Consider the following 17,851-nt stretch of genomic DNA (forward strand, 5'->3'; position numbering starts at 1 on the left):
CCAACAATTATCCCACGCCTAGAGTGAGAATTCTCACTCCCCTCTTACCTTGATCAACAAATAGTGAAAAATGTGGACATTTATGATGATACCCTATAGTCTCTTCTCCTCTTAGTGCTTTAGAGTGTAAAACCTAATAAAACTAAAAGTGTAAGAAGAAAACCTATGTATCCCTTTTAATTTTAAAAAAGCTGACTCAACCTCCTTTTAATTCAACCAACAGTTCACTACTAGGAAAATATTATTTTATGTCATTATATTTACATCAGTTGTTCAAGAAACGATGTAAAAAATATATGTGGTAGAAAACTTATAATTAAGTAGAAAATATAAGCAAACGATGTAGAGGTTTTAGGGAAAACCAATGTAAATTTTGTTATATTTAGGGTTTTAAGCAAAGTAAGAATGGGTTGCAACCAATCGAAGATCGAGAACGAGGAAGCAGTGGCGCGATGGAAGGAGAGGAAGCTGTAAATGAAGAAGTCGGTGTCCTCCCGCAACGCATTCGCCGCCGCCCACTCGTCCTACGACACCTGCCTGAAGAACATCGGCGCCGCCCTCGGAGACAAGGACGTTCTGCCGCCACCCTGCTGCCGCCCCCCGTGTCACGTGTCGTCGGGCGCGGTGTGCGCGGAGATTGGGGAACGAGCTGTACAGAAGCGGCAGCTTCGCGGAGGCGCTGGCGCTGTACGATCGCGCCATCGCCATCTCGCCGGGGAACGCTGCGTGCCGGAGCAACCGCGCGGCGGCGCTCACGGCGGTCGGGAGGCTCAGCGAGGCCGTGAGGGAGTGCCTTGAGGCTGTGAAGTTGGACCCTGCTTAAGAGACTTGCTTCACTTTATCTTAGGTAATTCTGTCACATGAAAATTTGAATTTGGATTTTGATTTGAATTTGAGTTTGTTGACATTGGGATTTTGAATTTGGTGTAGGTTTGGACAGGTTAAAAATTCGCGGCGGAACTTGTGTCTCTCTGGGATTCAAGATGATCAATCTGAGGAGAAGAAGCTGTTGTTGTTGGAGAAGCATTTGAATCGCTGTGCTGATGCAAGAAAATTTGGTGATTGGAAGAGGGCGCTTAGGGAATCAGAAGCAGCCATTTCTGTTGGAGCAGATTTTTCGCCTCAGGTACTTTTCGAATTTCTCGTTTTAACATTGTTTATGTTAGACATGTAATATAGAATATAAAATTGTTCACGTGTCTTCAGTTGGTAGCGTAAAATTTTAGGATTGTTGAGGTGTGATTGATTTCTGTTTCCAAAAGCTGTTTGGAGTTTTCAAAATGCAACTAAACAAGGTTGCTGAGAAAGCTGGTGGAGGGTGTGGTGTGAGAGTGAGACTGATGATGTGCGCTTCAAGAAGAGTCCTTGTGGCTCTGTTGATGGGGATGCTAAGAAGAAGCCTGGTCATGCTGTTTCCAAGGGGCATAAGAATTATGATTTGATGCTTAATCTTCAACTGGGTATTAGGTGTGTATCTTAATGTTATTGTTATCTTATGTTATCTACATTGCTACGTTTTTTTTTTACTTGTGGGAATCAAATACTAAGATCTTTGATCTACATTGCTACTTTAAGGTTGATTGGTGATCGCATTGCTAACTTTGATTTGTTTAGGTACTCTGTTGGGAAGCATGCTTCGGTTTTGAGAGAGCTTAGGCCTGGGGATTTCGATCCCAAGGAGAAATTCTAGACGAGATTCCCACTGGAGGGTTCTAAGTTTACACCTCCACATCAGTTAGTGGACTTCAGGTGGAAAGATTACTGTCCCATGGTGTTCAGGTATCCATATGAAATGAGAGAAGCATTTTTAAGAGAAAAAATATAATAAACTTTTCTATAAGCTAAAATTAGTTTATGTATTTGCGGATTACATGCTTGCTATTTTCAGCGATGACACACTGAGGGAGATGTCTTCTCCGGGTAAAAGTCGTGTTACATTTCTCATTATCTATTCTTTATTTGCCTTTTTTTTAAGGGAGGGGTGGGGCGATTGTGTAGGAAGGTTGGCCTTGCCTGCTGAGTCTTGTCTTAAATAAGCCAGTTTTTATCTGTGGATTTATGCTTTTAATTTCTTATGCAGGTAGGAGCTAATGTCCCAACAGAAAGTTTTGATTTGTCACCTATTGACCAGATTTTTGTTTGAATGGGGGCCAAAGATAATATAATGGCTGGCCAAGGTACATTTTTAACTGAGCTTTCAGAAACTGCACCAATGCTGGTAAGTTGTCCCTTTGAGTATCAACTTGTATCACTGGTAATTAAGGTTTAATAGGCATAAAATTTGGCTGCTCTCAAGTCACTAGAAAGCACCTGTGAAATAGTTGTATTTCAAGTGATGTTTTCTTCTTTTGAATATGAACAAGATTATTTGGTTTATGATAGACTTTTTTCTCTAAAATGTAAGCAGCAATGACACAACTTGGAGGAAGAAAACTTTTGCCTTTGCATTTTTTTCTTTAGAGCTCACTTATTTATATAGTTATATGTTTTGTCCGCAATGGATTAATTAGTTGTGTGTATTTCATGAAGCTTTATTATCCCTTTTATTTGGCTTGTTATGCGTCACTGATGTGTTTGAATCTGATCTTATTAAAGCATTGTTTCTTTCTGAATATGTACTTTTGATGGTGAGTAGTCATCAGCCACACTAATATTAATTTCAAACTCGTGAAGGATCTTTATCAATTTATACAAATTTGCTAGATATTGGATATGCTGATATGCATTTTCTTACATATATAGTATTGATTTTAGAAGATGATTTATCTGTTTACTGCCTAATTTTTTATTCTTTTTTTTTGAAGGCTGATTTGAAGAAGTATAGTCAGAAATAATCAAAAAATAAGCATGATTTTTTTTTTAAGAAAAAAATGCAATCTTCATCGATTCTCAAGAAAACCAATGTAGATTTATGCGTAAATCTACATTGGTTTTTCAAAATCGATGTAAAAATGTATACATTTTCTACGTCACTCTATTTTACATCAGTTTTAGAATCGATGTAGATGACTTTAGAAAATCGATGTAAAATATGCATCTTGTAGTAGTGGTTACACATATTAACCCTAGTTACCTATTCCCTTCCCTTAAAAAAATCATCATAATAATAGCAATAATATAAGACATTATAATATTCTTATACTCGCATATAATTAATTTAAAAAATTATCAAAATATTTTATTTTATAAATAAAATGCTCCATAAAATCAACCCATTAACATTTTAAAGTAAAGCATTTATAATTAATCAAATTAAAAAACATAGGGTGTTACAACTTTCCCCCTTTTAGGAATTTGTCCCAAAAAATACGTGAAGAGAACAAAAATGGGTAAGACTCCTTTATCTGACTCTCCTACTCCCAAGTAGAATTTTCCTCAAGATGTCCTCCCAAAAGGCTCAAACAATTTTAACCAGAGGAATCACCTTACCTCTTAGTTGTTTCACTTTTTTGTTATCAAATTCAAGGACATGAGAAGGGTCCTGTATATACTTTCTAAGTTGAGAAACATGAAAAACATTATGTAAATTTGAAAAGGATAGGGGTAAGACTATTTGGAAGGTTACATCATTAACCTTCTTAAGGATTTGGTAAGGACTAATGAAACATAGAGTAAGCTTGCGAGACTTTAGTGCTCTACCAACTCCAGACTAAGGAGTTACTTTGAGAAATACATGACCTTCCTTTTTAAACTCAATATCCTTTTTTCTCTTATCATGGTAGCTTTTTTGCCTACTCTAGGTTGCTCTCATTCTATGCTAAATCACTCTTACTTTTTTAGTGGTCTATTGTTATCTCAGGCCTTAACATGGAACTTTGTCTTAGTTCTACTCAACATAAATCTCTTACCATAGAGGGCTTCATAAGGTGTCATCCCAATACTAGAATGACAATTGTTATTGTAGGTGAATTCTATCAATGTAGACCCCTAAAATTGTCCGGGTCGGAAATAAGACTCAAAGACTCTCGACGACCGAAGGAAAGTCAGCCGGAAGGACTCCTGGAAGACCCTAGGATGATTCTTTGTAGGTCTAGAAGTCTTAGAGTAGCTTAGAATAAGGGTGTGTGAGGATTGGAGCTCAATACGCCCTCCTAGAGGTTCAGTACGGCCGTACTGAGCCATTTGAACTACAATACGGCCATAATGAAATCAATACGGCCGTACTGAAGTTTTTGAACTTCAGTACGGCCGTACTGAATTCAGTACGCCCGTACTGTAGTTCAAAAACTCAGTACGGGCCATATTGACTCCTTAGGCCGTACTGCGCCTCAATCCTATAAATAGGACGTCATTGGCTCGTCCTTCCACACATTTGGAGCATTTCTCCACCCTCTTGCTGAGTATTCTTGGGTTTTTGAGCTATTCTCTGCCCTAGAAATCTCTCCGAGAGCTGATCCGACTAAGTTCTTGAGTTCACGAGCCTTTAGCTTGAGACTCAAACAAGTCGAAGGGAAATCTCTTTGATTTCCATAGTTAATATTTATTTTTAGGGAAAGGAGCAAGCGAACGTGTAGTGGGAAGGAGCGCCAAAAAGCCTCCTAACTCCTTTTTGAATATATAAAAAAGCCCGCTTCGAAGGTTTCTTTCCAAATCCTTTCTTTTACCGCTTTCATTTATCGCTTTTTGATTGTTGCATTGCACGTTTAAAACTTTCATCATGTAGATAGTTTACTTATAATCGTTCTAATAAATAGGGGTAGTTTAGTAATTTTATGCTATTATTTATGAAATAATCTGTCATAGAGAACCCGAAAGGGGCGTTGTGGGGTGCTAACACCTTCCCCACACGTAATCGACTCCTTTACCCAAACTCTGGTTGTAATGGCCAAAGTTGATTTGCGAAAATCAATTGCCTTATGTCTTTTTCCAATATTTTGAGTAAAACATTGGTGGCGACTCCAAGAACCCCTTTTTGCGAAAACCACTAATCCATGGAGGGTCCCGTTTGGGATTAATACGGATTGGTGAGAATTATTTAACAAAATTGTTAGTTCGATGAGGTCTCAGTTTGAAAATAAGTCGTTCTAACAATCCATCATTTTTCAAAACTAAAAAGAGTCCAACCATCGTCGCGAATGCCAATGTCCGTTTCGGCGGGTGGCGACAGATGGCGACTCCACTGGGGAAGCCTCGAGAGTCAGTCCCATTTAGTGATGGATTATTTCTAAAATGATAGTTTAAAATTACTTCATTACCCCTCGCTTGTATGATAATATGTTTTACCTAATTGGCTTTAATAACTGTTGGATGTTTAAATTTTCGCAATTGTTTGAAATATAAACTGCACACGAACCTTTGCACACAACAGTTCCCTCTATACCCGGGGGCATGAGTGGAAAGCCATAGGGAGTGGATGTTAGTACGGCCGGTTGTCGAATGGGTCTATAGGTGCCCGTAGACCGTTGTCGGAAAGCATCACTCAAGGTGAAAACCATGAACTCAAGTCCGACAGTGTGTTGGAGCTTTCCATCGACTTACGACGAGAGGGATTGGGTCCCTATAATGAGGGCACCTTGGGGGCCTTAGACCGGTGAGAACAGTTAGAACCTCCTTGAATATGCACTTGTCTGCAGGATACCCCTACCTCGTGATTCGCTCGTGACTGTTCGTGGATGAGTGAATTGTTTGTGTATAGGTCTATGTGACATTGTTTATGCATAATAATAAACCTCGTGATGAGGTCTAAGAATAACCCCCATGCATGAAAAATGTCATGACATGAGAGGAAAGACCATGTGTGAAAATATAATAAAAGTGAGGAGCATGTGCATCATTACCAATAAGACATCATGCATCCTCATAACCATTCATTTTAGGCTCACCAATACCCCTTGACATGAGTGAAAGAGACCCATGACTATTGAGATTCTCCGTTAGGGGAGAGATCATAAGTCAAGGAGGGTGGTAAACCTCCGTCTTAAAAAGGTAGCACCTTAAAGATGGAAGGTTATCAAGCTCATGTTAAGAGTGTATTCATTCCATAAATAAACTAATTAGATTAAGCATTCATTTTAGAAAGTAGCTGGTCATCTCTCTGTCCTCACGCGCGCGCAGAAACTCAAGAAAATGGACGCGTTGGAGGAACAAAATAGGAAGCTTACAGCCGAGCTCTCACAGCTTAAAGAGCAAATGGCGCAAATGATGGAACTCATGCGTCACCAAAACATACACGGGACTCAACACAGTGACCATGAGTCCCATCATGAGGAGGAGCAAGAGCAAGAGCCTCCGCAAGCTGTACCCCTTGGGGCGGGGATTACAATTAGAGAGCCCGAGATTTCAAAGGAGCAATTCCACGCTCTCGAGGACCGGCTGAGGGCTATGGAGGGGCATGATTTTGATATCAAAGATGCTGCCGACATGTGCTTAGTGAGGGACATCCAATTCCCTCCCAAATTTAAAGTGTCCGATCTCCCAAAGTATGTGGGATCGACTTGCCCCAAAAGTCATCTCACCATGTATTGCCGAAAGATGACTGCATATGCCACTAATGAAAAGCTCTTAATCCATTGCTTCCAAGAGAGCTTGGCTGACACCGCACTCAACTGGTATATGCAGCTAGATGGGAATCAGGTGCGTACATGGAAGCAGTTGGCCGACGCATTTCTCAAGCGCTATAAGTATAACATCGACCTAACACCCGATAGGTCCGATCTTCAAGCCTTGAGTAAGAAAAGTGATGAATCCTTTAAGGCATACGCCCAACGATGGAGGGTGTTGGCGGCAAAAATAGAGCCCCCGCTGTCGGATAAGGAGACGGTGTCCCTGTTTATAAACTCGTTGACCGGTCCCTATTATGACAAGATGATAGGGAACACGACAACGCTCTTTTCAGACATCATCACCATTGGAGAAAGAGTGGAACAAGGGCTGAAAAGTGGGAAGCTAGCTAAGCCTTCCCAATCATTTGAAGCTAAGAAGACCTATGGGAAGAATAAGGAGGGAGGAGTCAACGCCGTAACTATTTCTTCATCTTCCTCCGCTTCGAAGTCGGGAAAGTCGCAGTACAACCCTGTTAAGAAGTTTGATAAACTTCCGACCACATATAGCGACCTCCTGCCGAAGCTAGTGCAAGCTCATCTTCTAGCTTACATTCCACCAAGGAAAATTGATCCACCTTACCCCGACTGGTACAATCCGCAAGACAAATGTCTGTAATTCAACGGAAAATTGATCCACCTTACCCCGACTGGCCCATTCATCCTCAACTTTCAGATCCCGGTCGGAGCGAACAATTACAGACATTTGTCTTGCGGATTGTACCAGTCGGGGTAAGGTGGATCAATTTTCCTTGGTGGAATGTAAGCTAGAAGATGAGCTTGCACTAGCTTCGGCAGGAGGTCGCTATATGTGGTCGAAAGTTTATCAAACTTCTTAACAGGGTTGTACTGCGACTTTCCCGACTTCGAAGCGGAGGAAGATGAAGAAATAGTTACGGCGTTGACTCCTCCCTCCTTATTCTTCCCATAGGTCTTCTTAGCTTCAAATGATTGGGAAGGCTTAGCTAGCTTCCCACTTTTCAGCCCTTGTTCCACTCTTTCTCCAATGGTGATGATGTCTGAAAAGAGCGTTGTCGTGTTCCCTATCATCTTGTCATAATAGGGACCGGTCAACGAGTTTATAAACAGGGACACCGTCTCCTTATCCGACAGCGGGGGCTCTATTTGTGCCGCCAACTCCCTCCATCGTTGGGCGTATGCCTTAAAGGATTCATCATTTTTCTTACTCAAGGCTTGAAGATTGGACCTATCGGGTGTTAGGTCGATGTTATACTTATAGCGCTTGAGAAATGCGTCGGCCAACTGCTTCCATGTACGCACCTGATTCCCATCTAGCTGCATATACCAGTTGAGTGCGGTGTCAGCCAAGCTCTCTTGGAAGCAATGGATTAAGAGCTTTTCATTAGTGACATATGCAGCCATCTTTCGGCAATACATGGTGAGATGACTTTTGGGGCAAGTCGATCCCACATACTTTGGGAGATCGGGCACTTTAAATTTGGGAGGGAATTGGATGTCCCTCACTAAGCACATGTCGGCGGCATCTTTGATATCAAAATCATGCCCCTCCATAGCCCTCAGCCGGTCTTCGAGAGCGTGGAATTGCTCCTTTGAAATCTCGGGCTCTCTAATTGTAGTCCCCGCCCCAAGGGGTACAGCTTGCGGAGGCTCTTGCTCTTGCTCCTCCTCATGATGGGACTCATGGTCACTGTGTTAAGCCCCGTGTATGTTTTGGTGACGCATGAGTTCCATCATTTGCGCCATTTGCTCTTTGAGCTGTGAGAGCTCGGCTGTAAGCTTCCTATTTTGTTCCTCCAACGCGTCCATTTTCTTGAGTTTCTGCGCGCGCGTGGGGACAGAGAGATGACCAGCCACTTTCTAAAATGAATGCTTAATCTAATTAGTTTATTTATGGAATGAATACACTCTTGACATGAGCTTGATAACCTTCCATCTATAAGGTGCTACCTTTTTAAGACGGAGGTTTACCACCCTCCTTGACTTATGATCTCTCCCCTAACGGAGAATCTCAATAGTCATGGGTCTCTTTCACTCATGTCAAGGGGTATTGGTGAGCCTAAAATGAATGGTTATGAGGATGCATGATGTCTTATTGGTAATGATGCACATGCTCCTCACTTTTATTATATTTTCACACATGGTCTTTCCTCTCATGTCATGACATTTTTCATGCATGGGGGTTATTCTTAGACCTCATCACGAGGTTTATTATTAATGCATAAACAATGTCACATAGACCTATACACAAACAATTCACTCATCCACGAACAGTCACGAGCGAATCACGAGGTAGGGGTATCCTGCAGACAAGTGCATATTCAAGGAGGTTCTAACTGTTCTCACCGGTCTAAGGCCCCCAAGGTGCCCCCATTATAGGGACCCAATCCCTCTCGTCGTAAGTCGATGGAAAGCTCCAACGCACTGTCGGACTTGAGTTCATGGTTTTCACCTTGAGTGATGCTTTCCGACAACGGTCTACGGGCACCTATAGACCCATTCGACAACCGGCCGTACTAACATCCACTCCCTATGGCTTTCCACTCATGCCCCCGGGTATAGAGGGAACTGTTGATGGAACTAGGTGAGGAGATTGATGATTCCTTCACTTGCTCCATGCTTAGGACCGTGAATGCTATTGAGGTTAAGACTCCAATGACTCTTTGAAGCTCCTTGAAGTGTTCTTCAATGGAGAAGAAGCCTTGAAGTGGCTCGGTTACTCCTTAGCTTGAGGTAGAAGCTTAAGGAACCAAGGTAAGGTTGAAGCACCTTTGGAGAGAACTTAGGAGAGAAAGTTCTCTTCGATTTTTGTGACTCTTGATTTAGAGAGAAAATTCAGATTTCATTTCTCAAATTGGTCAAAAGTGTTTTACAATCAAAGAATTACAAGTTTATAGGAGTAGGAAACTTGGAGAGCAAGCTAGTCTTGACCATGGTTCACTAGGAACCATGGTTGAGTCTAGATAAACCGTCCAAGGTCAAGAGGCTTAGAGAGCAAGCTTCTCACTTGGCTTGCTTGGTAAGCTAGCCAAGGAGAAGCTTGTGCTTCAAGCTTCCAAGCTTAAGAAACTCCATGAATTTCGTCCAAGTGTGAACATAAGTGTTCACACAAGTGTGAACACACTTCTAAGGTGGGTGGCTTCTTGGAATTAATTTACTCCTTTTGATTTGAAAATGGTTAATTTGGTTTAGTTAGGTTCATTCAATGGGAATGAAACCTAGCTAAATCAAATCTATGAAAAATTAGGAGTAAAATGAGTCGAATATGAAAAATTTAGCCTAGGACCACCTTTGGCTAAATTGCTAGGAGCACTCTCTAGCTTACTAAGGACACTCTCTAATTTGCTAATGCCACTCCTACTAGAAAACTAAGAAAAGAATGTATTTCTAGGTTAGGTTAAATGGAGTCAAAGTGTCCAAGTAACTTATCCTAGAATCAATATACAATAGCTACTAAAAAGGGAAATAAAGTGCCTTACAAATACAAAGGCAAAAATAACCTATACAAAAGAAACTATGTACAAAACATATGAAAAGGTCTTGAAGATCATCCTATTCCTCTTGGTTCTTTTATGATATCACCTCTTGGATTCCTTGGCCTTGGCCATAGTCTATCATCCCCTCCCTCTTGAAAAGGATTTGACCTCAAATCTCGAGGGTCCTCATGATTATTGGCCATACCTACAAATATATAATGAAATTCATCAGAAGTGATATTTTCAACAAATAAATGTGAAAGGAATATCCTAGAAGGAATCCTTTCATGAAACCTAAAGAAATCTATGATACTAGACCTACTAATATAATGAATAGGATCTTCTCCTAAACATAGACTAGGTATATTTCTAAATTCAAAAAATGTGCTAAAGCTAAAACTATAGCACACTAAAGACTTAATCCTAAAAACTAAAATATCTTGCCTAAAGTATCCTATGTGGTAAGCTAGGCTTTTCCTAAAAAATAAGGAAAATACTACTAAGAAATTTCCTAAACAATTTTGGATTATATTATTTGTTGGATAGTTATGAAAAATTTGTCACAAGGAACCTTGAAGGTTCAGATGTTATATCCAACAAATAATATATTCCATAAATTGGGTGCATTATTGACACAACTAAGGTAGGAAGACTATCTACCTTGGGCACCACCAAGGAAGTAGCATGAGAAGTAGAACTAAAAGAAGTCCACTTCTCCTTCACAAAATCTTGAAGTTGAGATTCTTTTTCTTTAAAAATAATGGATTTGTGAATCTCTTCTTCAAGACTAGTGGCAGCGTGAGGGTAAGAGTTAAGGTCTTTATGAATAAAGAGAATAGTTTTCATAGGTTCTTTATTGACAAAGTAATTCTCTTTAGACATAACTCCCTTAGAGGATATTTCTTCCTCTTTACTCTTCCCTACTTTCTCACTTTTTCTTTTTATTTTCATTTGTGTTTGATCCTCAGCCACTTGTTGAGGTGAGAGAGGATAAAACACAAATTTCTTTTCCTTATGAGTGAAGGTAATTTCATTAGTAAGACCATCATGTACTGTTTTCTTTTCAAATTGCCATGGTCTTCCTAACAAAATATGACAAGCTTCCATTGGTACTATATCACATAAAACTTGGTCCTCATACTTCCCAATGGAAAACTTGACCTTCACTTGTTGGTTAACTACTATGTCACCATCCTTATTAAGCCATTGCAAATGATAAGGTTGAGGATGTGGCATAGTAATTAGACTCAACTTTTTAACCAACCTAGTGCTACAACAGTTGCACCATGAACCACTATCAACAATGAGAGAACAAGCATTATTTAAAACATTACATCTTGTATGAAAGATGTTCTCTCGTTGTGATAGGGTACCACTAGGTTGATTATGAAGGATTCTCCTAAGCATTAGGAGCTCTCCTTCATAAGGATAAATTGGCTCCACTTTGGACCTCTGAAGCTTTGTTTCAACCTCACTCTCACTAGAAGAGGAGGTAGTAGTCTCTTCTTGACTACTATAAGTGTCATGCCCCCTTAATATCATAACTTTCTTTGTAGGACATTGAGAAGCAATGTGACCTCTCCCTAGACACTTGAAACATTTAATATCACTAGTCTTTGTGCTAGTGTGTGGAGTGATGAGATCTCTATCCTTATCTTTATTTTTCTCTTTCCTTTTAGCCAATTCTTTGGAGGGTTCTGAAATAATTTTCTTTTCAAAAGGTTTTTCTTCCTCCAAGTAGTCTTTCCTAAGAGATCTAGAGTGTGAGCTTTCTCTTTTAGAAGATTTTCTCAACATTTGTTGTTCTACCCTTACACAAAGTTGGACCAAGTCATTTAGGTCCCTGTAGGGTAGTAGCTCCACTTGGTCTCTAATCTCTAAGTTAAGACCACTTAAGAATCTGGCTACTGTAGTGGCTTCCTCTTCTCTTATGCATGCCCTCATCATTAAAAGCTCCATTTGTTGTCTATAGAGTTCTACTGATATATCTCTTTGTTGAAGCCTTTGGAGCTTATTCATAAGCTCCCTACCATAGTAAGAGGGAATGTGTCTCCTCCGCAATGCACTCCTAAGATCATTCCAATATTGGATAGGTGGATCATTGTGGAGACGTCTTTCTCTTTCCAAAGAGGTCCACCAATACATTGCATGCCCTTGAAAGCTAAGGGTTGCAAGAGGGACTTTTCTTTCTTCACTTACCCTATGGCAAGCAAAGAGTTGTTCTACCTTCATCTCCCAATCAAGGTAGGCCTCCACATCATCCTTCCCAAAAAATTGAGGGAGATCCACCTTGGATTCCCTAGTTTTAATAGTTCTTCTTGGGGGAGGTTGATAATGGTTACCTACATTAAGGCTTTCATTAGGAGATGTGTATTGTGAATGTGAACTCCTACTCTTTTTCCTATGTTTTCTCATATCTTCTTTCAATTTTTCTTCCTCTTGCTTTAAAATTCTCAACTCTTCCTCAAGATAAGCAAGATGTCCTTCTCTTTGAATTCTTTCCTTCTCTCTTTCAATGGATTCTTGCTTTTTCCATAGTTTAAGTGATTTGAGCTCTTTAGTGATATAAGAAAGACTTTTTGGAGAGCCATCACTTTCACTATTGGAGGAATTTTGAGACATTTTAATTCAAGAGATATTTTTCACACAAAAATAGTTTTTATGAAAATAAGGTTTTGGAGTGCTTTAGACTTGGCACTTAGAGGTCTAAGAGTACAAATTGAACTTTGGAGGGAGGTGAGCTACTAAAGAGCCACTTAATAACCAAGCCTCTTCAAGTAAAAATCTCTAAACCCCCTTGTACTTTTGTCTTGCACAAAACAATTTTCACAAAGAACTTTTCTTAAAGGAAAAATAACAAGCAAGTGCCTATGTGTACAATTTATAAGATGCTTGAAAACATAAAGAGCAAGAAAACTTAAATTGCTTGAAAACTTAAATGACTGAAAACATAAATTGCTTAAAACATAAATTGCTTGAAAACTTAAACTAGACGTTGAAAGCAATTAAACCTAAGTGAGAGCTTGAAAGGCACCAAAGACCTTCAAGGACCACTCTCACAAGTACTACACGTGATTAGCTATTAAGAGTTCTTAAGGAGAGATGGAGATACACCAAAGGCACTCCAAGACACTCCTTAATAAAGGCCTTGTACAAAAAATTTGGAAATTAAAAATTACAAGAAAATGAAATTCAAATTTTCTTCAAATGAAATGCAAATTCACACTCCAAATGAAATGTAAATTCACAATCAAATGAATTTAGTGGCTGCACTTTAATTTCCAGAAAACAAATTGCCACTAATTTAGAAACAAATTTAGCAACGGATTTTGTGAAGAAAACTAGTTTTGGAACCAAAAATTCCGTCACTAAATTAGTCTCTAATTTTCACAAAATTTTTACAAATGGTATAACTTCTTCTTGCTCCAAATCAGCCACCAATTGCAGCCTCACAAGGTGTTTCACTCCTCTCTTTAGAAGCAACTTTGATGTTTGTCACTTCTAGGTGTTTCCAAGAGCCTAGCCACCAAGAGAGAACAAACTCCCTAAGCAACCACCAAAGCCTTCAAGTGGATGTCCTTTGCCTTGGCCTCCTACACCTTTCAAGAAGCACTCAACCACCTTCAAGACTGAATATTAGTGCTAAAACTGAAAATGAACAATTTAGAATGGCTACACCAAGTGGTAGAAGAAAATGAGACAAGACTAGAAAGAGTTCCACAAATTGACAAGCAAAAATTAAGGCAAATTTGGAAGCTAGTACACACAAGAGTAACCTAGGAAAGGCACTAGAATGGATTACAAAATTAAAAGCTAAGATTATGAACAAAAACAAGACACAAATAGGTGGCTGAACCAACTAAAATTGTAAGCAAAAATTCATCAAAACCGAGAGCAATTTAAGCAAAATTTTCACTCCTTTTGGCTTTTTCTTTTGCTTTTTCTTTCTTTTCTTTTTAGCAAAATATTTTTCTCTTATTTTTCTTTCAATGTTCAGGAGTTTTGAATGCCTTTTGATCACTTAGGAGTCTCGGTTTTAAGGTAGAAAAACTGCAGCAAAAAATTTGACACAAAACAAGAGGTGTTCACATGCAATTTTCAATTAGTGCTACACAATTTTGTACTATTTTTTTGTCAAATTTTTAAGCACTCTTTCTCTTGTTTTTCTAATGCATTTAAGACACTCACACCTCTGTTTTGGTTCTGTTTTAATGTTCAAAAAATTTCAATAAGTCTCAGCCACACAACATACTCAAGGAAAACCTAAGAGGAATTAGTGTTTATGAATTTTTTTGACAAAACTTTTAACAAGACATAATAGAAACCTAACTCTAAGAAATTTGCTAGGACTAATAGCAAATTAAGAACTCAATCATGTAAAACAAAAGCACATATGGTGAGGTACAGATTCAATAAGAAAAAATACACAAAATTTTCAGACTCAATCAACACAACACAAAAACTAGGTCAAAACAAGCTAGTCTAGGAATCAATGACATTCAAAGGACTACACATGACTCTAGACAAAACATATGATTCAAAAACAAAATCTAACTCAATGTATGTTGTCCAATCACGGACACATGTGAATGAATGGAGAAGACTCAAGCAAATACAAAAATGCACAAGTTCAAGAGTACCTAAAAGCACAAAACCGAAAATGATTCATAAGAATAGGAACAAGCAAACATGAATCATTTACTTCATACTTGACATATAGGATCCATCAAAAATTGTATTAGAACTAGATCCATGCAGCAAACACAATTTTAAGACAGAAAAGGAAGAATAGACAACACGGATTCAAGTAAGAAAAGTTAGAAACAAAAACCTCAAGAGCACTAGGCTCTAGATACCAAAAATGATGGAACTAGGTGAGGAGATTGATGATTCCTTCACTTGCTCCATGCTTAGGACCGTGAATGCTATTGAGGTTAAGACTCCAATGACTCTTTGAAGCTCCTTGAAGTGTTCTTCAATGGAGAAGAAGCCTTGAAGTGGCTCGGTTACTCCTTAGCTTGAGGTAGAAGCTTAAGGAACCAAGGTAAGGTTGAAGCACCTTTGGAGAGAACTTAGGAGAGAAAGTTCTCTTCGGTTTTTGTGACTCTTGATTTAGAGAGAAAATTCAGATTTCATTTCTCAAATTGGTCAAAAGTGTTTTACAATCAAAGAATTACAAGTTTATAGGAGTAGGAAACTTGGAGAGCAAGCTAGTCTTGACCATGGTTCACTAGGAACCATGGTTGAGTCTAGATAAACCGTCCAAGGTCAAGAGGCTTGGAGAGCAAGCTTCTCACTTGGCTTGCTTGGTAAGCTAGCTAAGGAGAAGCTTTTGCTTCAAGCTTCCAAGCTTAAGAAACTCCATGAATTTCGTCCAAGTGTGAACACAAGTGTTCACACAAGTGTGAACACACTTCTAAGGTGGGTGGCTTCTTGGAATTAATTTACTCCTTTTGATTTGAAAATGGTTAATTTGGTTTAGTTAGGTTCATTCAATGGGAATGAAACCTAGCTAAATCAAATCTATGAAAAATTAGGAGTAAAATGAGTCCAATATGAAAAATTTAGCCTAGGACCACCTTTGGCTAAATTGCTAGGAGCACTCTCTAGCTTACTAAGGACACTCTCTAATTTGCTAATGCCACTCCTACTAGAAAACTAACAAAAGAATGTATTTCTAGGTTAGGTTAAATGGAGTCAAAGTGTCCAAGTAACCTACCCTAGAATCAATATACAATAGCTACTAAAAGGGGAAATAAAGTGCCTTACAAATACAAAGGCAAAAATAACCTATACAAAAGAAATTATGTACAAAACATATGAAAAGGTCTTGAAGATCATCCCATTCCTCTTGGTTCTTTTATGATATCACCTCTTGGATTCCTTGGCCTTGGCCACAGTCTATCAACTGTTGTGTGCAAAGGTTCGTGTGCAGTTTATATTTCAAACAATTGCGAAAATTTAAACATCCAACAGTTATTAAAGCCAATTAGGTAAAACATATTATCATACAAGCGAGGGGTAATGAAGTAATTTTAAACTATCATTTTAGAAATAATCCATCACTAAATGGGACTGACTCTCGAGGCTTCCCCAGTGGAGTCGCCATCTGTCGCCACCCGCCGAAACGGACATTGGCATTCGCGACGATGGTTGGACTCTTTTTGGTTTTGAAAAATGATGGATTGTTAGAACGACTTATTCTCAAACTGAGACCTCATCGAACTAACAATTTTGTTAAATAATTCTCACCAATCCGTATTAATCCCAAACGGGACCCTCCATGGATTAGTGGTTTTCGCAAAAAGGGGTTCTTGGAGTCGCCACCAATGTTTTACTCAAAACATTGGAAAAAGACATAAGGCAATTGATTTTTGCAAATCAACTTTGGCCATTACAACCAGAGTTTGGGTAAAGGAGTCGATTACGTGTGGGGAAGGTGTTAGCACCCCACAACGCCCCTTTCGGGTTCCCTATGACAGATTATTTCATAAATAATAGCGTAAAATTACTAAACTACCCCTATTTATTAGAACGATTATAAGTAAACTATCTACATGATGAAAGTTTTAAACGTGCAATGCAACAATCAAAAGCGATAAATGAAAGCGGTAAAAGAAAGGATTTGGAAAGAAACCTTTGAAGCGGGCTTTTTTATATATTCAAAAAGGAGTTAGGAGGCTTTTTGGCGCTCCTTCCCACTACACGTTCGCTTGCTCCTTTCTCTAAAAATAAATATTAACTATGGAAATCAAAGAGATTTCTCTTCGACTTGTTCGAGTCTCAAGCTAAAGGCTCGTGAACTCAAGAACTTAGTCGGATCAGCTCTCGGAGAGATTTCTAGGGCAGAGAATAGCTCAAAAACCCAAGAATACTCAGCAAGAGGGTGGAGAAATGCTCCAAATGTGTGGAAGGACGAGCCAATGACGTCCTATTTATAGGATTGAGGCGCAGTACGGCCTAAGGAGTCAATACGGCCCGTACTGAGTTTTTGAACTACAGTACGGGCGTACTGAATTCAGTACGGCCGTACTGAAGTTCAAAAACTTCAGTACGGCCGTATTGATTTCATTATGGCCGTATTGTAGTTCAAATGGCTCAGTACGGCCGTACTGAACCTCTAGGAGGGCGTATTGAGCTCCAATCCTCACACACCCTTATTCTAAGCTACTCTAAGACTTCTAGACCTACAAAGAATCATCCTAGGGTCTTCCAGGAGTCCTTCCGGCTGACTTTCCTTCGGTCGTCGAGAGTCTTTGAGTCTTATTTCCGACCCGGACAATTTTAGGGGTCTACAGCTGCCCCCCCTTTACTTAGTCGAACGACTTTTTTGGTGTACCGGTTGACAAGTAAAGGAGTTGACCCAATTGTCCGGGGAGTAAGCCATCCTTCTGACTTGTAGTGTCTTCAGGTGGGAAAATTGTTGAGTAGCCTCTCTAGGTTGAGTTTGCCCTCTCTAGGGTGAGTATTAGTCGTCGCCTCTCCAGGCTCGTGCATACCTCGGTGTTTCTGACGACCTCGGTAGCGTGAGTTTGCCCTCTCCAGGGTTTGCATGCCTCCGTGTTTCTGACGACGTTGGCAGCTGCATACCTCCGTGTTTCTGACGACGTCGGTAGCTGAGTATTAGTCGTCGCCTCTCCAGGCTCGTGCATACCTCGGTGTTTCTGACGACCTCGGTAGCGTGAGTTTGCCCTCTCCAGGGTCTGCATGCCTCCGTGTTTCTGACGACGTTGGCAGCTGCATACCTCCGTGTTTCTGACGACGTCGGTAGCTGAGTATTAGTCGTCGCCTCTCCAGGCTCGTGCATACCTCGGTGTTTCTGACGACCTCGGTAGCGTGAGTTTGCCCTCTCCAGGG

At 39.8% G+C, this 17,851-nt stretch overlaps 1 protein-coding gene across 1 annotated transcript; it reads left to right on the forward strand.

The window, feature by feature from the left end:
• The first annotated feature begins 144 nt into the window (after positions 1 to 144).
• LOC114915297 (uncharacterized) lies at positions 145 to 7,158 on the forward strand. Its single transcript, XM_083061924.1, has 4 exons — positions 145 to 847; positions 931 to 1,467; positions 1,615 to 2,218; positions 2,805 to 7,158. The coding sequence occupies exon 4, from the start codon at positions 6,067 to 6,069 to the stop codon at positions 7,156 to 7,158; it is 1,092 nt and encodes a 363-aa protein (XP_082918050.1). The 5' UTR covers positions 145 to 847; positions 931 to 1,467; positions 1,615 to 2,218; positions 2,805 to 6,066.
• The last annotated feature ends 10,693 nt before the right edge of the window (positions 7,159 to 17,851 follow it).

Source organism: Cajanus cajan, chromosome 1 (assembly GCF_000230855.2).
Source record: "Cajanus cajan strain Asha chromosome 1, NIPB_CcT2T_4, whole genome shotgun sequence".
Taxonomy (NCBI): domain Eukaryota; kingdom Viridiplantae; phylum Streptophyta; class Magnoliopsida; order Fabales; family Fabaceae; genus Cajanus; species Cajanus cajan.